Source organism: Ischnura elegans, chromosome 2 (genome assembly GCF_921293095.1).
Source record: "Ischnura elegans chromosome 2, ioIscEleg1.1, whole genome shotgun sequence".
Taxonomy (NCBI): domain Eukaryota; kingdom Metazoa; phylum Arthropoda; class Insecta; order Odonata; family Coenagrionidae; genus Ischnura; species Ischnura elegans.
Genome location: NC_060247.1, coordinates 78,639,200 through 78,664,576, shown reverse-complemented (window position 1 = coordinate 78,664,576; position 25,377 = coordinate 78,639,200). Strand labels below are relative to the sequence as shown.

General features: G+C 36.6%; 1 protein-coding gene across 6 annotated transcripts in view; it reads left to right on the top strand.

The window, feature by feature from the left end:
- The window catches only part of LOC124154020 (mitogen-activated protein kinase-binding protein 1), a 361,316-nt gene that overhangs the window by 316,911 nt on the left and 19,028 nt on the right, over positions 1-25,377 (top strand). For 4 of the 6 annotated variants that reach the window (XM_046527502.1, XM_046527497.1, XM_046527498.1 and 1 more), the window contains 15 exons: positions 8,345-8,560; positions 8,730-8,912; positions 9,086-9,246; positions 10,060-10,195; positions 10,896-11,165; positions 11,610-11,791; positions 12,466-12,619; positions 12,720-12,857; positions 13,260-13,463; positions 15,984-16,288; positions 17,577-17,687; positions 18,769-19,067; positions 19,438-19,541; positions 20,494-20,571; positions 23,427-23,534. In XM_046527502.1, coding sequence (XP_046383458.1) covers positions 8,345-8,560; positions 8,730-8,912; positions 9,086-9,246; positions 10,060-10,195; positions 10,896-11,165; positions 11,610-11,791; positions 12,466-12,619; positions 12,720-12,857; positions 13,260-13,463; positions 15,984-16,288; positions 17,577-17,687; positions 18,769-19,067; positions 19,438-19,541; positions 20,494-20,571; positions 23,427-23,534 — 2,649 coding nt within the window. The remainder of the gene's footprint in view (positions 1-8,344; positions 8,561-8,729; positions 8,913-9,085; positions 9,247-10,059; positions 10,196-10,895; positions 11,166-11,609; positions 11,792-12,465; positions 12,620-12,719; positions 12,858-13,259; positions 13,464-15,983; positions 16,289-17,576; positions 17,688-18,768; positions 19,068-19,437; positions 19,542-20,493; positions 20,572-23,426; positions 23,535-25,377) is intronic. The other 2 variants (XM_046527500.1, XM_046527501.1) reach the window with 2 other exon arrangements.

The following is a 25,377-nucleotide window of genomic DNA, read 5'->3' as shown; positions in this document are numbered from 1 at the left end:
CAAAATCCTCGGAGAGTAAGTTGGTCCGGGGAAGGTAATTGTTACCCCTACCGTGAATTCGTGAAATTCACGAGCCTGCGGTTAAGTCTGGGGTGGGCTCTACCCTCACTCATCCGAACTAACGTATAGTCCAGGAAATGAAGCTCAAAAGGGTAATCTTAGGCTCTACTTCAAAATCTTATAATGCCGATGGGCGATTTTATTCTTTATGGTTGAAAACTACCCCTAAATGCCAAAAGTTAAAAAACTAAATTTTAAAGCTTTATATGGGTAAAATTTATTCAGGATTAGTTGAATAATGATTGTTTTATGCTTTGGAACATAATTTCAGAATATTTCAACCCTTAAAATAAATTATTCGTCGCAGTGCTTTAATTTTAGAATGTTAAATTGCTTGAAATATGTCCTAATTTCATTTTGCAACTTTTCAATCCTTGAAAACCATCCCATGTAACATTGCGATGCTTACAAACTAATTAATTAGGTATAAAAAGGAAGAAGTAAAATTACACACAAATGTTTATTTACACAAAAATACATTACATATTTACACTCACAGACCAAAATAAAGCTTGTGCAAATGCAGATAGAAATAAAGTTTTAATCATCTTCATTATATATAATCGTCGTCGTCGACGACATCGTTGTCTTCATCTAATACTGGACAATCCCTACCAGAGCGCCCAGAACAAATCGAGTTGCAATGTAATCCCACTTTTCTTCAGCTACATGAAAGGACGCACCCTTTTTTTAGATTATACAAAAAACATTTTGAGAAGTTCTCTAGGTGCTGGCGTTTTTTTCAAGGTGGATTTTTAATATTAAAACTTAATAGATTGCGAGGATGCCGTATTATGTATTTGCAGTTTAAGTATCTCTTTCAGTGTAACGTAACGTAATATATTGTCTCCTGTGCCCGTACGCTTTAACTTCGAATGAATGTCGTCCATGTACGGGGAACTGTTGAAAGGTAGTGTAATGTCGGCACGTTTTCTATGAATGATAGTCCTAGAAAACTCAGACGTAATATGATGTCCTTCCCTACTACGTGCAAATCAATATCCCGCCCTTATATGCGGAGATAAGTTTTTTTTACGGAAACTTTCTATCGGCTCAGTGGTGATGCGACTTACTTTTCACTCTGCCCGAAAACGTTCCTATCATGCATTCGAAGTGGAATCCTGTGTACTCTCCGTGATGCGTGAATTCCCTGGATGCGGATGGACCCGATTTGAATATAGCACCGGTCTCACCCAAATGATCGCGGACTCCCTCGTGCGGAACGGACGCCTCTTTTCGCGTCTCCGCAGTCATTTTTTTACCCTCTCTCTCTTCCCGTTCGGGTTTTCCTTTTTCATTGTGCTCAATTTCGCGTAGCTCTCTTCAATCAGATGCGATAACGCCCCATTCCCAGCCTTCCCCTTTCTCCGTCGCTTTGCGTTTCCGCCGCGTGATGGCGTCGCCGTTCGATCACCTGGGGTCTTCCCGTCATTGTGTCCGCTCGCGATAAATCGGTTAGAACGTCGTTCGCGTCCTGCCCCACCGTTTTTGGTCACGGACCCTGTCATCTATCAACTGCGAGGCCGGAATGCTTACCCATCTGCGCGAAATTCAGATGTTCGACGTGTTGACGCGGGTCCGCGAGCGGTGGTTGGAGATCATTTTCAAAGGGACTACCTCCAACGGTTCTATCAATGTAGATTTTTCCCCTGTCTTATTTCAGCCTAGGCATTATTTCATTTGTGTATCTTCTGCTAAAATTTGCAGCTTCAAGACGCAGTGATAGAAATTTACGTGCAAATAATAATTGGTAACTAGGATGCCCTCATCAGGTTGCATTGTTTTGTATAATATCTCAAAATTTCGATGAAATTAATTAAAAATTATATCCGATTTTTTCCTGTGCCTCATTGATTGGAGATAACATGTACACATTACAGATCGCCACCTATTATTTTTTCAATTATTTTTTTTCACAACCGCTCGAATAGTTTCCTAAATGGTGTACATGTCTTATTGGATTTGGAAAATTTGGAAGTGTTCTTCCCATCTCAAAGCCTCTATTAATTCCATCTGTGGCTATGATAATGAAATCCATTATTTTTTCCGAGGGTGTTTTTTAAGACGAAATCGATTTAATCGCCCATTGACGTTCTCTATGCATAAAATCAATCGTTTTTATAAAGGTGCTAGTAATTTTTTTATAAGTTTATTCTTAGTGTAACGATGGCGTATCACAGCGTTGACATTGGTTCAATGAAATTTAGAAAATGCATTTTCATTTTTCGGGATGTGTGTGGAGGTTATATTTTCTGAGTTATTTATGAATATTTCATAACCCTCCCTCATCTCTTACCTCTTGCACTTAGGTGTGTTACATCTGTTGGGTGGGAAAGATTTATATTCAACGACATGGTTTGGCAGTCGTTTGGTTTTGAATGGATCGAAGCCATTCATTTACGGTTGAAGTTTCCGAGCGATATCGCCTTCGCGCTAATGTGCATTACTTTTAAGTGTACTGTATGCGCAGAAAGCTCATTGGTGTATTCGTAAGCACTTCTTCTGAAATTAAAAGTGTGACTACCAGTGGTCCTTCCCTGTTTCTGTGGTGTGGCTCATGTTTATTTCACAAATGCACCACCGATTAACTTTTAGGTGAAAGTATTCTACTCTTCTTGACTATTGTAATGCTAGAAGCCCATTTTATTGCATCTTATTAGCATTGCTATTGTGTTTCTACGTTCCGTGACAATTTTTGCAAAAATAACCGAAATAATAGGGAAATGGAAGGGTGAGGAGCGAAAAATGCCAGGAGATTAACTTATGTTTAGTTACTTTCATTTGTATTGTTAATTTTTGTTGCTGATGCTAAATCCTTTCCACGAAGACATTCTCTTGATGTTCAATACATACATCTTATATACTATTCTAAGCCAACAATTTAGTAGTGATTAGATTTCGCAGATTGAGTGCAGCGTATTGCCAGGTGGTTGAGTCAGCACTCAAGCATTATCTGTTCCGAAATCTCAGCCATGTCATGAATTTTGATGGTAATTCCATTCTTATCCTCGTGTGAAAGAGGAAGATGCGCTTGATATTTTGAAAGAAAGCAGGTTCTCAGATGCATGGGAGCATGCGGATAAGTGATCTTTGTTCTGTGTACCTAATAATACTCTTCACGCATTCGGCATTCGTTGTTTTGAGTCCCTCAAGATAGTGTTCGTTGCGATAGTGCTTCATTAATTGGTTGGAAGAATAACTTTCTTCCGCTTCTTTTCACTTGACACTGCAAGACTTCGTTATGGTCCACTTGCATTGTGTAAATTACTGATTCAGCAAAGGTATCGTTAGAAAGCGTAGTCACGATGAGATTATTTTTGTTGGCGTGAAAGGTCACTCGAAGCATCTCCTTCTCTGGGGTCGCAAAAGTGCAGCTATCGATTTCGGCACCCATACGTTCTCTTTTGCGTTTGTACGCCGCGAAAATAATCCTGATGAATCCCTGGGCACTGGTTTTTGATGTTTTTAATTGATATGTTTCTGCAAGCCTCCTCGATCAGTTCTTTATATTCAGTCGTCATAAATTGAGTCGTACGTTGCATAATCTCATAAGTACGTCAAAGAAAATTAACTCAATACGAAAATCTTTATTACGTGACGCTAGGCCTCGTAATAGGTATTAGCAGTCGTGAGTTAATTTGGGAAGGCTTAATGAAGCTAAAATCCTCCGTCACCATAATGACATGAAAATAGTAGGCTGCATTCCCAGAATTAATGGGTGCTGTTTTAAACAGTAGGCAATCAAGTCTTATTATTTTAACTATACTTTGTGAATGATTTTATCAATCTAGTTAGAATCAATCATAATGCCTTAGAATAATTTTTTGTTCCAAATGTTGTTACAAATTTAGTTACGTCGTTGGATTTACGGCGCCGCAGCGGCGCTGCGTCATTTGTTGTTATTATCTTTCAAAGTTAGCCTGAATTTAACAGGTTTTCTGATTGATAATGGTAAATACATCTATTATCTTTATTTCTCACCGTGTTTTGCTAGATTTAAAAAATCTTTATGAGACCCTTAATATCCCCAACTTAGTACGCCCTCTTTAACTCCTGTAAAAGGCAGTTAACTCCGTGCATGTCGATGGGTGACTTTCAGAATCGTTTCTCATTGCTACCTAAACTATAAAAGGAGTGTGGGGGACATCGGTTACCTTCAGATACTACATTTTTCTGCGTCTCTTCGTCCCACAGCGTTTGATAGCAAAAGATGACTGTTCCCACAGATGCCAAGCAATTTTTGTTCCGGTGTCACTCTCGTGACTCAAAAGTTTAATCATTTAATCGATACGTCAATTTCACGTTGATGATGCTCATCATATAGCATGGAGAAGTATAGCTAATTGAAAAATTGGTGGATTAAAAATTATATGGTTCCTGGTTTCACTATTTTCAACTGTTCGTTGAATTTTCATGTTTTTTTCACGAATTGACTGCTCCAGAATAGAATAACTCACTGACCCTCACTATCCTATGAAATTCATTGGAGGAGTGTGGATTTCTGGAACTGCCAAATGGGACCAAAATATTCCATCCGCGATTCTGTCGTAAAATTGACCTTTTCCGCCTTCTTACGTGACGGTTCTTTCGTGCGCCCCATTCTGAGATGGACGTTTCCGCATTCGAGGGAAACTCCTCGCATGGGCCCTCGAATCATCCTCATCTCATCCCTTTAAGTTAATTCTGGGTCCTTTCCCTTTGGTATATCAATGCATAGAAATACAATGTCTAAGGAAAGTGTTAAATTTATGGAAGGAAAAATGAAGGTTTCCGCGGCGATGTCCGAAATAACTAGCCTCTCACCTTTCGGCCTGAAGACGAAAGCAGGATGCTTACGAATCTGTCGTCACTAGCAGCAGAAGAACACGGCTGGAGTTCCCGGAAAACTGCACTCATCATAGAGTTTATGAGATGTCTATGAAAGACTTTCCTGTCTGAATGAATATTTATATATACGTTTGGTGATGAAACACGAATATACTTGTGAAAATGGTGATCCATATCGGTGATATGACGGCAGTTGAAGGGTTTACTACTTTAGCATATTTCTCCAGATATTTATTACTCATATTACCCCGAAATTAGTGAAAAGTGTGAAGCATAAGCTTTGGCTACATGGAAAATAATAAATATCAGTTCACCGTTGGGTTTAGCTACCTATTGGTGTACCGTGCACATTCTCCTCAAGCGTTCCGCATCATCTCCTTCTAAATCCGCGTTCGTTGACTCGGTGTTGGCATTTTGCTAGACTGTCTGGTGGCGTCTTTCGGTTCTTTCATACCAAGTGCTTTTAATCCTTTCAAAGAACTTCAATTCTTCGGAACAGTTTTCTCAACAAGCTCTCGAAGAATACTCACCTGAATATATGTTATTTTTATTTTCCTCGAATAGACGCTTCGGACGGAGAAGATTGATAATAGCCCGGAATTAAGGGAATTTTCGTTAGTGTGCTTGAATAAGACCATGTTAGACTGTCGTATTTTATTGTTTGCTGTTTGGTTTGATGCACTTGAATCAAACCGAATATGACTACGGGAACCAGTGGCGGATCAAAATCTTTTTTTTGTTGAAAGAACGGGTTCATTACTTTTTGGGGTGCGATGTGATTGTGCTAAGTCTCTCAACGTTAAAGAAACGAATCTCCTTCGAAAATTTATGAGATAAGAAATGCCTCGTCGAGATGGAACGCGTAACTACAGCATGGAAATGAACTAGGGTGACCACTATTCTGGGAAATCTGAAAAAACTAGGAAATTTTTTAAATCTGGAAAATCGTATTTGCTTTATAAGTCAAAAGCAATTTTTCCTCGTCGTCCTACGCACAAGCTTCGTCATTTAGACTTCCCAGTCCCAAATTATCTTTTAGGTGATTCTAAATACCTGTTGAAACTCAATTTTATCCCACGAATGTCCTTATTCAAAAAAAAGTTTTTGTTTAACTACACTTAACCGCATCTTTATATCCTCCAAAGATACTCATAATGATCGATATAGTGAATCTATCCTAACGGCCTGAAACGTGGTTAAAGTAGATTGGGGAACTCAGGGATTATAGTTTAATATTTGAGCGACTATCGTGGGAAATGAAAACTTACGCTGGAAATTCACGTTTATAATTACCACTTTTCGAATTCATGTGGAATTATTTTCGACCGTCACCCATTCTTGTCCTCAATACTTTGCTCCTCATTGCTGAGCCACCACTTACAGGAACGCGATTGAACGTTCTATACGATGTATGCGTACGATGTATGTTTTCCAAAATTTCTCTTCCATAATTTTTTCAACTGGGGGTTTGACGATCTCGGACTTTATTTTACCGCTACCAGGATTTGAACCCATCTATGCTTCAATTACTACCCTACTATCTAGTCCACTTATCCGATACAGCTTGGACCTTTAAATGCAGAATACCCCTTTATTACCCTACTACCCCAACCCTAAAGGCTTTGTAACTCGATCATCGGGCGAACAATTTGGTGATCCATAAATTGATAGCTAACTCCGTTTTTACAATCCCTAAAATCTATCGCTGGAGCTATTCTTCAGAGGGCCAGAAAAAAGTGATCGTGTGATTCAGTCTTCAGATTTTTGTGCCTCCCCGATATTCCTTGGGAACCGCTGTGCTCCGACGCGAGACCTTTCTAGTGGGAAGGCATTTGATGCAGTTGCATCACACCCAGACGAATTTCGTGACTCGTGCATGGCGGGAAACGGGGCGGTCTCGGGGCTTCCCTTTCCTTCTCCGCCTCTTGCTTGCTACGGACACTCATGGCATCTCCCTTCAAATTTTCCATTGACCTAAGGCTCGAGCGTGGGTGAGGGGGGCCTCTCTTCACCCTATTTCGCCGTCGGATACTTAACATTTCGATCGGCGGCGCCCCTTCGTAGTAACCGATTCCTTTTTGTTTCTTCAAAGACTTCTAGATGATATGCAGGAGACAGAAGGTCATGAAGCGAGTACTAAGCGGGGAGGAGATGTTGAAAACGGTGTTAGAGGGTAGAATGTTGGGTAAACGAGGGAGAGGAAGGTAGAGAATAGGATTGTTAGACGGAATGAAAGGGAGTGGGCCTTTTTGTGAATTGAAGAGGGAAGTCCATTGAGAGTAGACTGTCAGAATGCTTCTAAATTACTCTTTGCATACATACCTTAATTGGTAGAATAATTTTAATAGATATAATGCTACGATAAAAGGTCTCTGTCCGAGTTTGAAAATACTGAATAATCCCTCAAAAGCCTACTCCGTATACCCTAAAGCGTCAGTAACACTATGGTTATTTCCGTCCCTTATAAATGGTAGCTCAAAAATCTCCTAAAATGATTCTATTACGTGATCAAGTGCTTTCAATAATTGCTCTAGCGGCATTGATCCCTATAATTTTTTCCATCTCTGAACTCCTTGCTTTTTCTCTCCCTGAAAACGTTTTAGCCAATTAACTATTACATTCATAATCCTTATGCTGCAGTCTGGAACTCAAATTAAAAATATAACTTAGAGCTCGTAATTATTTTGAAATAGGGTTCCAATTCCGCCTTTTGGCGTTGCTCTGTGCAGCCGTCTCAAATGCTCTTGTTTATTCTTACTCTAGAGTACTAGAGTTTGGGAATATTTATCCCATGAAATCATTCGCCAAAAGAGAAAATTTATTACGACGAAATCATTTGACTTGTCTGAAATTTTAACCAGGATCTGGTCAGGTCTGATACCTAATACATCCTAGTCATAATTTATATAATAAAATTCCTGAGGTCCAAGGGGGCAAATTATAGCTTGGTGGTGCTACTGGAAGCTTAGGTACCTGGTTGGAAATGGGAAAACCCGAGCTCGAATAGAATTTATTATTTTGCAAACACATTGTGGGTCTAATGAGAATAGTCTGGTATTAAAAAATATTATTGCCGAAATGTTTACTTTTTTACATATTTTACTTAACCGGCGCCTAAAGGAATCAATAGATGGGAAGTTAACGTAGTTGCACAAATTTAATTCTCCACTGAGAAAAATCATCAATGGAATGTTTACAAAATATCTTTTTAAATTTTAGTTATCTGCCAATTAGCCTTTTAAGCTAATAGGAACTAATTAATAATAATTGAATATGTGTACAAATGAGCAATTTAGTTTCAAATTATTCGAACTATTCCATGATTAATGATAATAGAAACAAAATTGTAGTTACATGGAAAATGCTGCTTTTCATATCTCTGTAACACTGTGATTTCCATTTGTTTCTGTTTATGTGTAAGTTTTGGAAAGTAAATGTGTTTTTCCTTCCTCTACAGGCATTTTCCCCCAACCATAAGTATGTGGTGTCCGTGGGATCACAACATGACATGATAGTCAACGTATGGGATTGGCGTGGTGGAGTCAAGGTGGCATCCAACAAAGTGTCTGCCAAAGTAAAGGCTGTGTCCTTTGCTGAAAATGGAAGCTACTTTGTCACAGTTGGCAACCGACATGTCAAGTTTTGGTACTTAGAATACTCACGATCATCCAAGGTAAGGAAAATATATTGATTTTTTTCATGCTAAAAATTAAATTATTAGTTCATTTTATGTATTTAGTTATTCATAAACTGAGGCAATGACCAAAAGGGTGAGGGTTGGGTTTCACGTGGAGACAAATTTATTTCTGGGGCAGAATCATAAGAATAACTTTCTGTTTCAGTATAAGGAACCTGTTCCTTTGATGGGGAGGTCTGCTATCTTAGGAGAGCAGCGTAATAACCACTTCTGTGATGTAGCTTGTGGCCGTGGAGAAATGGCCGACTCAACTTATGCCATAACAAAATCTGGTCTACTGTGTGAATTCAACAACAGAAGGCTCCTGGATAAATGGGTGGAACTTAGGGTAAATATGGTTTATAAATATGGTTGTAATATGAGAATTGTGAAAATTCTGCATTACAGCTTCGGAAATCATGCAAATAAGTTTTAATTAGCTCTTAATTATTATAGTAAAAATTTGATCTCTTTTCTATGCTTTTGTTCATTATTTTATAGTGCACTTTTTTTTCTCCGCAGACCACAAGTGCTAATTGTATGGCTGTGGGTGAGCATTTCATCTTCATCGGCTGTGCTGAAGGAATAGTTCGTTGTTTTAGCCCATCTACGCTTCAGTTTGTCACAACGCTACCAAGAACTCATTATCTTGGTGTGGATGTTGCCAAAGGTCTCAGTATTAGGTTAGTGAAATAGTTACAAAATATGTAGCATGTATGTATATATTTAGTGTGCTGAAACAAATTAGCTGCAGAAGTGAATCCTATTATGATGTCATTTCCAATGTTGATACATATAGATCTCTTAATCAAAGAGGCATTTCTGCTGTATCTCTATGTTCCCCTCCCCGAGTGCTAGGGAAGTCACTTTGGGGACCTTTGCCAATTAGGGGTGTTGGGCCAACCTCCGGACTGTGAATGCTGCCCAAGAGCAACTGGTGTATCATGAAAGTTAGGGTGGAGAAACAGAATTACTACATATCTCATTGTAGTAACTTTTTTCCCCTAACTTTTTTTTGTCTCTTCAGTGAAAATTACCAGTAATTACATTTAGGGCTTTTATTTTATTTTAAATCCCACTGATTTTTAGTGTAAAATTAGCATATCCTAAAGTACATTTTTTAGCGGTTGTAATCAATGACCCAAAAAAATTAAAAATGAGCTGTACCCTAGTACTTATTGTTTTATAAATTTGATGGTTCCGAGTCCATCTCTAGAATCCTTGGGAATCTTGTAAAAATCTATCCAAGGGGTGCATATAAATGAAAGTTATAAAATAATCAGCTCTACCTTCTATACAAGTGGTTAAAGAGAGGTACCCTACTTCTTATGGAATATGTAGATTACCCTCTTTGAAAATGTTTTCCTGAAAGTTGGTGACTTTGCTTCTGCTAATTGGTGCCTTGATTAAAAAAAAGTATTTGAATCCTATGTGTAATAATAAAGAAAATTGTCAGTTTATTATTAATTAAAAAAATTGCTTAAATTTCTTTTCAGTCACATGGCATCACATCCAAACAATGCCAAATACCCAGATGTCATTGCTGTGACCTATGACGAGCGTAATCACAAAGTCACCTGTGTGTACAATGACCACAGCTTATATGTGTGGGATGTGAGGGACATCAAAAGGGTAAGCAATATGTGCTACCTGTGTTTTCTGCTGTGATGTGTGTAAAAGTGAACTTAAAATGAAATGGTTTGGGTGCAACCATAGTCACTCTTAGTTTCTCTAAGTACTTTCTGAACATTTAAGTCGGGAATAATGTTTAAGTCTTCGCATACTCAGAATCATAATTTGCAATAATTTTCCGCTATAACTGGTTGGAGTAAATCCTCTTATTTTTTGTCAGTTTGTATCATTATTACATGATATCTAATACCTGGCCTACATTGCTTTTTTCTATGCTTTTGGATATTGATTTTGTATATTTCTAGCACATTACTGTTTCAGAGCTGGTCATAAATTATAAATGATCTTGTTATATACCCATCGGTATATAACAAGAATATTTGTTTGATAGGCATTGTCATTGATTCTACTGTAATCACTTTTTTAACATGGATGCCTAGTTATTTAAAATTTTGCTTAGATATCCCAGGGAAAAAAGTCATGCATTATGGAAAACCTATTGTTATTGTACACTGTTGAGGGGTAATCCAATAATTTGGAGTTGCTTTATTTTCTTATCAGTTTCTGCCAAATTTACATTTAGTAATATGAAAATAAGATTTTTATTCATTTATTAGATGAAAGAAAATGTGCTTCCAGTGCTAAAGCTTTCCAGAGAATTTTAATGTGCTTAGTGGAATGTATTATCTCTCCTTAACAGGTTGGCAAGTCGCACTCCTTTCTGTTCCACTCCGCCTGTATCTGGGGGGTGGAAATGTATCCCCAGTTAAATGGTGTCTCAGATTTTGTGGGCCAGGGAGGTGGAGGTAAAGGTGGGACAGCTCCACTTGTTCCCGCCATGCCCCCTGGCTCCTTTGTCACGTGTTCCAGTGATGATACTATTCGCTTCTGGAACCTCGATCTGGGAAGTAGTTCATCTAGTCCTGCTGTGCAGAATGATTCAGCTTACCAGAAGAACATTTACAGCAATGTAAGAGAACTTATCTGTCAAAATCATCCGTTAAATAAAATTTGATTGGTTTGCTCATTATTTGAGTGCTCATGCATGAAGTTCATTAGAAAATACACTGTTTTCACCATGGTTTCAATGGTGGGAGTATAATAATTGGAACAGTTTTTATTGATTGTTTTTTATGATGTTGCGATGTTTTTGTAATGCATAATATATTAAATCAAGAAAAGAATGAAATTTTTAAATTCATGTTTCTCTGATAAACTTTAGCCGCTTTGTTATTCTTTTTATACCATATTTTTGCTGAAATATTCAGTGAAATTAACAATTCAAATGTTTGGAATGTCCATCTCTGAAACTGCTTGCAATGTAAAAATATTATGAATATTTTCTTAGGAAATAAGTTAGAAATTTTCTAGCTTCAACCATTGTAACTTTTGAATACTTTGAATACTTTTTCAGGAATTGCTAAAAGTGGTGTACGTGGATCCAGAATTGACCTATCTGAAAGACCTTGATCTGTCTGCCGCTGGATCATCAGAAAAATCTGACACATCTTATGATGGAAGAAATGGTGTACGATCTATACGAATCAGTCCTGATGGGAGGCATTTGGCATCTGGAGATAGGGCTGGAAATATAAGGTAATATCTGGATGTACTCAAAGACTATTGAGTTGAAATTTTTTGTTAATGTTGCAAACCTAAATTGTCAATTTGCTGTGCTGCTTTCTCAATGTATTTTCTTCTAATTTTAGCTTTCTGAAATGTTTTACATGTCTTGATATTAGTTCCTTGTCATTACTATTTGACACTTTAAGTGCACCATGTATAACCTATAAAATCTAATTATTCTTGTGACACAGAGTGGAATTTGCTGATTAAGTGTAGTATTCTATGAAATAAAAATAAGTTTTGTCCTGAGTTTCAAAGTTGATAACTGTAGTACTAATATGTTTATCAAAATTAGCACGCGGGCTAGTGTTACTTAGTAATTAGTGGAAAAGTGTACTTAATTATTTAATTATCTTACCTCTTGGTGTCAATTTAATAATGCCTCTTTTCATAGCTGTATGATTTTCTGTTTTCGTGCTGTCATGTGATGTTGTTTTATGAGGCTACAGGAATAGGTAGCTCATTAGAATAGGAGTTATTTTTGCTATTATGTATTTGTGGTAGTTAATAATTTACATAATTTTTCAAATTTAGAGGTATAATTCTTTGGTTTTCGAATGATATGTCATATTAGAAGTAAACCTTTTACTTATATTCTTTTATCAGTTAATTAATTGTTCTTACTCTGTTTTGTCTTTTTGCAGAATTCATGATCTTCATAGTTTGGATGAAGTTTGCCGGATAGAAGCACACGATGCTGAGGTGCTCTGCCTTGAGTATACGAGGCCAGACTCTGGATATCGGTTCCTTGCATCTGCGTCTCGAGATAGACTTATTCATGTATTCAGTGTAGATGAGGTAAGGGTGTGTGATGATGGAATATAAAGGGCTGAACTCATTTTTTTCAAATTTATGGTGATATGGAGTCAATAAAAATGAAAATAAAACCTTTTTTCAGGAGTATAATTTTTTGCAAACTTTGGATGACCATTCATCATCAATTACTGCTGTTAGATTTCTAAATATGCATGGACAACTACAAATGGTTTCATGTGGTGCGGATAAGTCCATCATCTTTAGGCAACTTCAATCATCTGTAAGTATGAGACTACAGAATGGTACAAGTATTGAACATTTAATGATAATCTGGAACTAGGAGTGTAGAGCAAAAAACATAAAATACACCGTATTTATGGAATATCAAGTTTCTATGTTTACTCTATCAGTGGATATTTCCATAAAATTGCAACATCTACTGTATGACTACGAATGTATGAAATCTAAGGAGACACTGTTTCTCTGTGCAGCATACATTGGCATGGATTCTTAGTCCATTTTCAAATGCCACTGAGTAGGTTACTATCTTGGCATTTCACTGTTTGCCTACTTTTGTGTGTAAAATTCCTAAATATGTAATCTGTGTGGTAAATTATTGTATTTATTTGTTGTCATCAAGTTTGACGTAAATAATGTTGATTATTGTTCATTATATTCCCAGGGAAGCCCAGATAACCCGTGGCAGTTCTCACGAGGCCATAATGTTGCTGGAAAGACAACCCTTTATGACATGGAGGTGGACTCAGGGCAGAAACATGTTTTAACTGCTTGTCAAGATAGAAATATTAGAGTTTACAATGTTGGCAGTGGAAAGCATAGCAAGACATTTAAAGGTTCAGTTGGAGAGGATGGATCTCTTATAAAGGTAATTTTGGTGGCAGCTGAGGTAGCCTATCCACCAGGGAATATCCAGAAGCTATTAGACAATTGTGAAAGTGGAAGGATCCTTGAAATTACCAAAAATAATCCATGTTAAATACATCGTTAAAAGTATTTTGTTCATTTTTTAAATTTGCTTTTCTTTTGACCTTCAATATTATTAGGAAATGGGTTTTAAGCCCCAAGCTTTTATCTTTTTTTGTAATCAATGGATTTTTTTGCAATAAGTTGGAGACATATATTAGAATATAATTTAATTGGTTGTTAAGTACGTAATAGTATTCACACCTATGAAATTGAAAATGTGGTTGAATCTTGAAACAAAGTTCCTCAGATGTAATTCGGTGCTTAAATTTTTAACCTTAGAGAGAAAAAGAGTGGTCAAGCATATTCCATAGTGAAGAATTGATATTAAGTGACAAATTCTTTTTGAGCATGAGAAATTTTTTGCATTCATATTAGCCTCCTATTAACTGTATATTATTGCATACAGTGGAACCTCGTTAAAGCGAGTACGGGCTATAGCGACACTCCCGCTATAACGAGAGATAGTCGATGCACCGTCAATTGACCCTATAATAAGCGTGTTAAAAAATTCGTTTTTACGAAACCCTTTTGGTGCTGCCTCTCGCCATAGCGAGGGTTTCACCGCCGGAAGACTTTCATCAAGACTCCTTAACCTCTGTAATTTCTAGCGATCTGTTAGAAATGAAGTTAATGGAGTGCTCAGTCTCAAATTTATGTGGTAAACTGTCGTACGATAAATAAGTAGTTAATTTTGGTGAAAATATTGTGGCATAAGCATTCGCGAATGCTTCATCTTCTTTTGTTCCTCGGTCTGCAGAAAGTAGTCGGCAGCATACCCGCATGTCCGTGAGTTGCGTGAATAGAAAGCATTTGATGGCAGTCACCATGGCCAAAAAAACACCAAACACGTCTAAGTGAGAAAATAAAAATAAAGGAGTAATATGAGAGTGTCGAAATTAATTTATCTTCCTATTCGCTCTGCAAAATTATAAAAACACAGTAGCGCCCAAGGAATGCAGACGATGAATAGTTATAAGGAGCTTTGTTCGGGTGGTTTTGCCCATTCCAATCTGCGGGAACTTCTGAGAAAGGGGCTACGCCCAAGCCTAAAGCGGAACATTTCAGGGATAGATTGCGAATCGAGAATTTTAAGAGTGCAGAAGGTTGATTATACTAATGCGAAGCACCAAAGCGTTATCTCCCCTCATAATTGCTGGTCATGCCTGCGGTGTAAACCCGAAGTCGTGGAAGAAAGGACTCCGATCGTAAGTATCTTTAGAAGTATTCCCCGCATCATATAATATAGACGAAACGGAACTTTTTTACATACAACTCCTCGACAAAACCCTTGCAGTATGAGGTATTTCTTGCAATGATGCCTCTAAAGGTAGGTAGTGCGCCTTAGCGATGATGTAGGATGTACGAAGCAATGATACTCAGCGTGCATTGCCCGGATGGACGTATTTATTCTCCGTTGCGGATTTACAAGGGTGAACTATTCGCGTCAGAGGTCGGAGTCGTACTGGCGCTCTCTTTTGTCACGTGGGTAGCCGAGCATCCCCTGGTGGCCGCTGGAAGAACTCGCAGAACAACTAACTCTCGTTTGCAGTGCCGTGGTAAACTCGGTGTATTACTTCAAATACGTCGCGAGCGTAACACTCAAAAAGAAACTTTTTTTCAACAACGGCAATTTTAATCACATCATTTTTCAAGCTTAGCAAACTTTTTACCGTAGATTATGTAGGTATTACATTATTTGATAGAAAAAGTCTTCCAAGGCGGGAACGTTATACAAACTTCCACCGTTTTCGCTGGTAGAAACAAATGTAATGCGTTATTTCACTTCACTGCCGCATAACGTACAGAAACAATAAACATACACCAATGGAAACATTTGAGGCATTAAATAACCGCGATACTGTTTTATCAATTAATTTTTGAATTTTCAGTGGAAAATACCAAAATAATAGAATGATCACGTAAATGAACTAATTAAGTGCATAGAAAAATGGCTTCGTCGGTTGTGCATTGGCATAATGATTGACGAAACAATGCTTTCCATGATTTTTATTCAGTGCGGCACTTATAAATTGTTTGAATAGTTAGTCATTGTTTGAGTAAGGAAATTTAGTGATGCACAAAAACATCGCCTTTCGTCTGGATTTATGCTTACGTTTATTGGATAGATGTTTATCTGTCGCCGCACCACTCCTGTTCCTGTATATCTGTTCGCAACAGGTATATTGGCTATTATTTGCTCCACCTCCGGTAAAGCGACAATTCGCTATAGCGAGTGTTTATTAGTACACCGTGGGGTGTCGTTATATCGAGGTTGCACTGTACATATTATGTAGAATTATGTGACTCTCAGTTGAATTGGAAAGATGAATAAATAATCATTTTTATTGGTGCCATTAATACAAAGGAGTTATGTAGGTGCCGATGAATTGCATTTATTCATTGAAATTTGTTTTAACAGGTTGTTCTAGATGCCAGTGGAATATATGCTGCTACAAGCTCCACTGATAAGACACTAAGCATTTATGATTACTATTCTGGAGAGTGTATGGCAACAATGTGGGGCCATTCAGAACTTGCCACTGGGTTGCGCTTCACAAATGATGGGCGAAGATTAGTGTCAGCATCTGGAGATGGATGTCTGTTTGTCTGGAGGTTGCCTCATGACATGGCAGTCACTGTCCATGCTCGCTTATCGCAGCAAGCTGCCAGAGCTCATGGTATGAGGGGGTCTGGTCCTCAGGCACCTCATGTTCCTATAATTAAGTGAGTAAATAATTTTTTTTAATGTCTTCTCTGCGGTGGTTATTGTGTGCATATCCAATACTCAAGTTAGCATTATTTAAATGAAACTCAGTTGGTCATAGTTAACTCATCCAGGAAACTTTGGGAAGTTAAAAAAAAGCACTGTGGAAAAAACAATAATAAAAATGTCTTAAATCCAGTATGTATAATTAGAAATTGTGAATAAAATATTAGCAGAGTATTTTTTTGAGGGGATTGGGTTGACGTGGTGGCTAGAGTGCCGGCTTCCCGCCAAATAGGTCCAAATTCAAATCTTGGCCAAGGCAGAGATTTTTCTGGGGCAGCCCGATCATTGCTTGAATTTTTTGTAGAGAAGATTTCATGCACAACAGTTAAGCTGTGATCCCTTGGGCTTTCATTAAGAGTAGGCTAATGCAAGTGCCAGGTTTCTTTGCACCCTTCCCTCTCAAACCCTCCCTCATGGCGCAAATTACTTTTGCTGTCAGTAGCCTCCTTCAAATTCCACTCGATTCCAGAGTATTTTTGAGTGTGGTGGGTTTAAAGTAGATGAAAATGGTGGGATTTTTTTGAGGGTGGGTGCAAGTTAGAAATTTAAAAATGGAAGAGGGAGGAAGGTGTTGGAAGACCTGACTGAATGATGAGAATGATTTTGGGGCTTGAGGAGGAAGTATCCACCATGGTCTGAATTGGTCAGTTCTTGGTTTATTTAGGTTATAATCATGTTTGATCACGTATGCAAGTGGTATAAAAGTATTATGAAGTTTTAAAATTACCTTAATATTAAATAATGATCAAAAAGAGTGGAGGCAGAACTAGTGACAATGTTGTATGGTATAGAAATGTCTGCGTACAAGTCTGTAACTTAGATTTGTGAATATCATTTAAAAGTAACTATTTATCTCAAAATCCTTAATCAGAGTCTTTCACCAGCTAATTTTCTACCACATGCATATACATATATTTCTGTTTGTTGATATACATGTATTTCTGTTTGTTCTCTTCATTCAACACTGCGGTAATATGATATGATAAGATTTCCTGCAGGTGAAGACATCAATTATTTCAGTTTGAAACTAATATTAGTTCCAACCCTGCTTCATTCAATATATTTTAATTTTTAGACTGCAGACTAATACTTACATATTTTGGTTGACTCATAATTTGTAGAATAGCAATAGATCATTCAATTTAGTTGGTATTTTAATTGTAATAAAGTAGTTGTTATGTATTAGTTTAAAATTCAGTATAATTTTGTTTTATTTATGATTACTTCATCATTTTAATTCAGGCGACCCCTCCCAATGCCCAATGGCCACCATCTTGACAATGAGACGTTTGGAGCTCCACCTCCTGACTTCTTGGATCCTAATGCCAATAGTATAGAGGAACCAGATTACAGGTGGATATACGTGGCTGTTTTAATTTTTTGGGCGATGGCCATAGGAGTGAGATGGGAGTGATGCATTATGTTATTGATGTTAATGTTAATTAATAAGTTAATTATGTTGTAATAAAAGTTTTACTTGACTGCTAACATTGAAGAATGCTGGTATTGCATTGATGAGAGACCTTGTTTTAAAAGGTAAATGGTCTATCATGTGGTGATTAATTGGAATTAAATGGAGTGAAATTTTTATTATTATTTTAATTTCCCATTTTTTGTGGTCATGTTTTGTGCTTAATGAAATTCAACATTTGCTAACTTATGAAAAAATCAAGTGATAGATCAATTTTATCATTTGAAATTGCATAAATAATTTCTCTGCTGAGGATTAATTCCTATCAAGTTTAATCATCATAGAGTTAGAAGGGATGTGAGTAAGTACAAGGTTATTTTTTATAAATATGTATGTATATGAAAATTTGGCATCTGCCTCTGGAAGGGTTGCTACTTGTTCTCATTGAATGTCTTTTAAATGCTCGTACTTGAAATATAAACCCTTTAATGACCTTTTTATGGCATTACAGGCATAGTACTCATAATTTCCATTCTGTTTGCCAATGTAGACATGTCAATCATGAAAGATATGTTATGAATTTTAAGTCATCGTTCTCAATAACAAGGTATATTATGTTCACCAAAAGTGAATAATGTGTTCATTATGCCTGCTAATTTAACAGTTGCATACCTATGTGTTTACTTTTTCTAAGTGTACATAATACCTTTGGAGCCACCTCTAGGGTGTTTGGCAGGAGGTGATCAATCACCAAAATTAATCATCATCATACGTGCAGGTCTTTCTCTTGCATTTTATTTTATGCTCTGCTATAAATGAATGCAAAACATTCCTTGAGGCTAATTTCTTTGCTCTCATTCCTTCCATTCTACCTGTAAGTTTTCATTTGTGAATTTGCATACTTTGGTATCTTGAAGCTGTTTTCTGTTTTGTGCATCAGTGTTTTGGAGTAATAGAAGTCTATATTCAAGATAGACATTCAAGCAGTGACATATTTGCTGACGCACCTGTAACCCATTGCAGGTTCAGTGTGGGTCAGCTTCCTTTGTGGGCCAAGAAACAGATTGTGGAGGATGTCAGCCCACCGACAAGTTTAGGGAGTAGCAGTGGGATTGGCGGCAGCGTGAGTGGTGGAGGTGGCAGTAGCAGTGCTGGCACTAGCAGCAGTGCCAGTAGCGGGCGCAGCGGCAGTGGGTTGGGAGGCTCCCGCCAGCAGGTTGACTTTCCCAAGGGAAGGTGGGCTCAGCGCATTGATGCTGGTGGCATCACTGTCAAGTCTGTCCTGGAAAATGACAGTGTCATCCCATTCCCTGTCAGCCAAGGTACAGAATGCTTGATTAATCTTATGGCCATTGTTTCTTCTTAACTTCTGTAATTTATTAATTTCGTTTTATGGTTTTATTGACTCTGATTTGTAGGAGTATTTAAAATAATATTTGATTATCCCTTTTGCTCTTCCTGTGGAAAGTTGAGTCTAACTTAATGTGAAAGAAAGTCGCTTCAAATTGTCAATTACAAATATCCAGCATTACCATGTTTAGCAGTATCATTTTCATCTGAATTATTTCTTAGTGTCACCATAATTGTGAACTTTGCCGAAAAAGTGTTGCAAATATTAAATTTTTTGTTTTGATGTGACAATTGCATCAGCTGAGTGTGGATTTTTGCAAGAGTCTGTTTATTTTTTTTCAGATAAGCGAGACTCTGATGGATCAAAAGACAGTTCCATTGACAGTGGGACGGAAGTGAGACAGTACTCAAGTTTTAGAAGGGAAACTATGGTTATGTCTAAAAGGGTAAGGTGGAACTCCATAAAACCACCCCTACATTACCAAATTACTACTTAAATAATGGAATAGTGGTTTCTTGATTTATTTTTCATCTGGTGTTGTTGGATTTAATTTTCAAACTTTGCCTCAGTAATAATTCTTTCTAGTGGTTGCGTGTAATTTGACTAAATGAGCTTTCAATTATAAACTTTTTCACTTGGTCTCAAACCTTGATATTCGGGACATTCATCATTTTCATATGTGATTTATTGGCATCGACTTATATTTTAATAACTTTTGTCCATCATCACCAAATAGAGACCTAATTAACTCATATAGATGGCGTCGATAATTTTTACCTGAAATTTAAAATGTCTCACAGGAGGTGTACGTCATTATTTACTCCTTTTTAAGTATTTTATTTGTAAATCAATCTGACCTAATTAATATGAGTGTTGGAGTCACTGGAAAATCATCAATGCATTTTCCTGCCAAGATCATCTGAGATTTCTTTTTTATTTACAGTTATTAGTTCTCAGTTGGTGTTGAAATTGAAAGTGAGCTTAACTTATAAGTTAACAGTCATGAAATTAAAATTTGAAGATGTGTTTTCGGTAGAAATTTATAAGAATTAAAGTATGAATGTTTTAAGCATTAATTGGGTGTGTTATGATTTATGATCTCAGGTATACTTTAATGACCAGGGTTAATAAGTTCAGGATACTATTTTAATAATATCAATTCAATTAATTCTAAAGCGATGGTCTGCATTTATTTGTGACTCATTAAAATTAATAATTTGCTAACAAAACGTTGTCTTAATTTACTTAATTAATCGCAAATTTGGGGTATTAAAATGCTTACTCATTAAATGCCTAGCAGTTGGTGATTAAATTATTTTAATACTATTTACCAAAAAATACATTGCTGCTCATGCATGGTTTACGTGTTATTATTATGGAGGAATGGATGATTTCAGGCTGATGGTGAGTCCCCAGACTTCTTACCTTGTCCTGAAAGCTACCAGGAACTAACAAATGGAGAAATTCCTAAACAGGTATGGCATTTTGTCTAGCGTGGATGCATGCTTGGTAATGCTCGCATGCTATAAAATGTTTATCGTGAATTTCTGTCCAAAGTTATGGTTTGGATTAAGTTATTTTGCAATTATATCAAAGATAATGAAGCAGTGTCTGTAATGAAAGCATGTTTTATAAATGGTTCTTGAAGGCCAAATGAAAGCTGATAATCATGTTAGTGCTCCTCATGCATTGCAATTAGTTGGGTTACAATGATAGGTGAAATGCTCGGTTAATTCAAGGGAGAGAGTGAACTTATACAAATGAATGAATTAATATATATTCTCAAGTTGGAAGACATTTGGAACCATCATCTTTGTCAGAAAGCTTCTAATAATATTTTGAGGTACATTTTTAGGTTGGTAAGGCTATGATGTGATCCTATTCTTGCTACCAATAAATGCCCAATGTTGTAGTCAGCATTTTAATCTGTTTTTTCATTGACTTAAGATAATCACTCATTTAAGCGTATTGTAGGCATGGATTAATTGAGCAAGTAACTTTGAAAAGACATTTTGCAGGATATAATTTAAATTTTGAGCCATTTAGTTAGGCAGAGTTCATTTTTTTGTCACATCCTCTAAACTTTAATCCACTCATGTAAGAGGACCTCTCAGGCTCGGCATTGAATTATAGTCTTCTGTATTGATCCCACATCTATATTTAGCTAGGAGCAGCTTATATAAGAACCAAGGGGGATCTCTTTTCACAAAAGTTTACTACTGAATCCAAATCAACCAACAAGCTTTGTTATGGCTCACCTGCCCTAAAAATGCTGTGTGTATGTGTCGCCTGTGTACAGGATCAAGTAGTTGAAACAAGCAGCCAAAGAAACTTCCTTAAGGAGAGCAAGTACAAGACACTAAGAAGTGAAGTAATATTAAGTACCTATTGTTTATTGCCTAACAAAAATTTGGAAGTTGCTTGATTCGCTTTGTTGTCCTTGCATTTTGCTAGCACATATTGCATCTCTGGGTATTTAATGAGCATGTGAGCCATAATAGAGCTAATGCAAGTTGGATATTTTAGGTGAACCAAAGTGAAAACAGGTCATTACAGTTTCTCATAGGAGCTGCTTTTATCCTTAGGCAGTTTTTTCCAAGCTTACTTCTCAGTTCGGATAACATACCTGTTGGTGATTCTCTTTCCTGGGAACTATTTTCTTAAAATTCTGGACTGTGAATGAATATTTATTAATTTCACCTGCCTATATATTTTTATTAACAAAAGGAAGCGGGCTGGGATGGATGGAAAAGTCCATTAATGGTTTCTGTTAAAAGATTTTTACCATCTGCAATTCCTGTCACTTTAGCATTCAGCATTAATTTCTTCTGCTTGGTTTACATTTTAATCAACTTTTAATACCAATCAAAAGTTCATTATTGTGTGTAAGGCTAGTAGCTTAGTTGTTGATTTAATATTATGAAATCAAGGTGCAGGTTAATTTGGAAATAATTCGAGATCTTTTCAATCTTGTAACCGTAATGTTAACCATGACAATTGCTTGAAAATCCCTAAAGCTTTTTTTCTAAACGATGGCATTTGTTTCTTCCACATTTTTTTAAATTCCTCGCTGAAAATTCTGGTAAAAATCTAATAAAGCTGCAGTTTTTTTTAGAAGTGAGCATTGGTGATTGTATAAATTAGTCTAAGATGGAAGAAGGGAAAAGTATGGGCTTTTACTGCTGGTTTTCTTTATTTATTGTATTTGCTGATTAAATTAATATATTTATATCATGGTATATGAAATACACTCTAAATAAATAATGAATCCATTAATGAATATTTTAGAGTTGTAGGGTAATATTTTGTGGGATAAATAGAGTTTTTAGATTAAGTGATGCTATCATATTTTCAAAATATCTTTCTGTGGAGAGAATTTGGTTTGTGGTGACTCCTTTCTTGCAATGTTGCCTGTTTTCTGGAAAATCCTAGTGTTCCTTAGTACAGCTAATTTAAATTTCCCTTAAAAGCTGTGTATGATTAGATACAGTTTCCTACCTATTTTTTATTAACAAGAATGTCTTTTCTGAGCATTTAAGAGTCACTAATAAACATTATTACATATTTATGAGCCATTCCGCATGCTTACTCATTGCATAAAACAATTTGGGTCGCTTATATTCCCATGGAGTCAATAGTAGCTTTTTCCTGTAGTAATATCCTTTTTTCAGCATTTTTCTTCTGATTTCTTTAGTTCCGTTAGTGGTTCAGTTTTGGGTATTTGCCTAGTGATCAGGAAATTTTGGTGTATTGCTAGTTATTCATTGACTACAAATTCACATTGACTCTGCCAACATATAGTAATTTTGTTTTATGTAAAAGAATGGTTTTCAAAGCCTCTGTTTATAGAAATTTAAAATATAATTATTCTCGGAATTCTTTCTCAATCTAAAGAAGTATATCAGTGGATAAATTTTTACATAGAAATCATAAATTCTATTTCCCATCAACTTTATGACATCTTATATCATTATTTTGCATTTTTACTCAATTCTATGTAGAATTAACGTGTTAAGTTTGTAGTTTGAATGTAATTGAATATATAAAATGGCTGATAAATTTAAGCTACCTTATTTTGATTGGAATTGAAGTATTTTTCCAGTGGATATTTTGGCCTCTATCATTTAAATTCATGAAGCATTTTAATATGAAGCTGTGCTGGCATCAATGTGTCACCGCTAATCAGTTTTTTAATTCACTGCGTGATGGCTAGCATTTTTTATTTTTGGAATTACCTTGCACTTTAAGGTTGTTTTTTCCCCTTTTCTACTGATGCTTTTTTACTGCATTGTTGCTTTTGAGTTTGGACTTTCTCTTGGCATGCATGCAGGTTCAGGCGCTATCTGGAAAAGTGACTTTGACTAGAGGAGATCTGAATGAACTTAGCAGAAATAGGCACCTAACTGATGACAGCAGCATTGGAAGCTACCGCTATGAAGTGAGTTCATGATGGTACCTTGTTTGCATGTTCCTATACCATGCCCTCAGCATCAGATACACAGTACATACTGTAGGTGCCTAGAATGGGTATAATAGTGTTTAGGGTGAAGCCATATGATATTGCCAGCATCCTCTTCTTCTTCTCTGCTCAGGAATTTCTTATGTTAATGAGGAGAAAATTTTGATTAGATGGGTCAAAAAATTATCAAAAATAATGCTTAGAGTAATTTGTAGGTTTATTGGCAGTAAAGGAAAAAATGCAAATATTTTTAAAAATTTTCAGTCCAATAGATACAAATTAAATTCAAGCCTAAAAAAATAATCAGAAATATTATGTGATAAAATTTATGGAGATGGGAATGAAAGGTAATTGGAATCACTGAGTGTCTTTGTGTTGATTCCTGTTTTGAATTTTTGTCTACTTTGTCTCTAAAACAAGTACAATTTTTGACTCAGTGATGTTCCCTTAACAGCTGAGGCTTGCATTTGCATGAAAATGAGTGGAGCCAGGATTTCTTTCTGGGGGGCACCAGCTAGCCCGTATCCAGGATTTTTGCCCCCATTTCCCCCCCCCCCTCTAGATCCGCCTATGTGTGTATGAGAAATTATCGAAAAAATCTTTCAAAGCTATTACTCATTACATTTTTTACCTCACCTATGTTTAAAAAAAAATGTCAATGTAGTGGAAGTTGACTTCATATGTTAGGTATTGTAATTTGTAGGTATGCCCATTCTAGGTGCCATACTTAAAAAGGTGTGGCCATGGTATTTCTATTCATTTTCCATGCTTTTGTTGTACTCCTTGAACCTATAAACGATTGGTCAACATATCCTTACCATCCCTCTGACCCCCAGAGTTTTATTTGTTCCAAATTTCTGGTTCTTAAGAAACTCATTTGGTTGGTGATTTTGAGGTAAGGATCTCCAAATCAATGGAGGCTGCTTATGTTTACTAACAGAGAAGTTGGCTTATTTTAGACTGCTTGATTGTGTGCATAGATGGATATTAGAACAGCTGAGATCTTGGTTTTGGGTGGCATTTAATTACTGGTGAGAGCTATCAATGGCTTTTTTGGTAGATACATATTAATTGCCAAGGATAACACTGATAGCTTAGCATGAATCTGTAATTTATGTGGGCTGGTGGCTCTCACAGCACCTCATACTTTCAGTGCATACCTATGGTCTTAGGTCACTCTAGATTCTAGCTTATTAAAATTCATGGATGTGTGTTGGCATCAATGTGGAAAGTTCATTTTTGGTGAAAATTAGAATCATAAATTGAGGAAGATCTCTAAGCACATCATAACAAATGCAAGAAGTGTTGTTTATCTGTGCACCATGTCCTTGCCCTACCACCAGTTCCCACGTGGTGCCAGAGGGAATGGGGTTATAGTCCTCTTATTTTGCTATGTGCTTTCCACATGTAGTCAAGTATCTTCGTTGAAAATATTGATTTTCGCAAATGAAACCACCTTAATAAGTCTGGTTTTGTTAAGTTTTGAGGCATTGTGGGCATAATTTTCCTATTTCTCTGTTTTTCCTGTGATAGTGCAGTGATGGATCCAGGGTAGGGACAAGAGGGGGGGCTAAGTAGGGGTTAAAATTCTAGCTGTAATAGGGGTCGGAAAAAATTACCATTCCATCTAGTGTAAATTGGATACCCAAGGAGGGGGAAACTAATTGGATACCAAATTGGATAGGCCCCCCCATAGATCCGCTTCCATCCATCATATTCATTCCGCCACTGTGAAAGCATAAGAGATTATTGGTCTATAATGGCGATGAAGTAGCACTATTTGTGTAATTGTTTGGAAATTAATTTTATTTTCTGATCATTA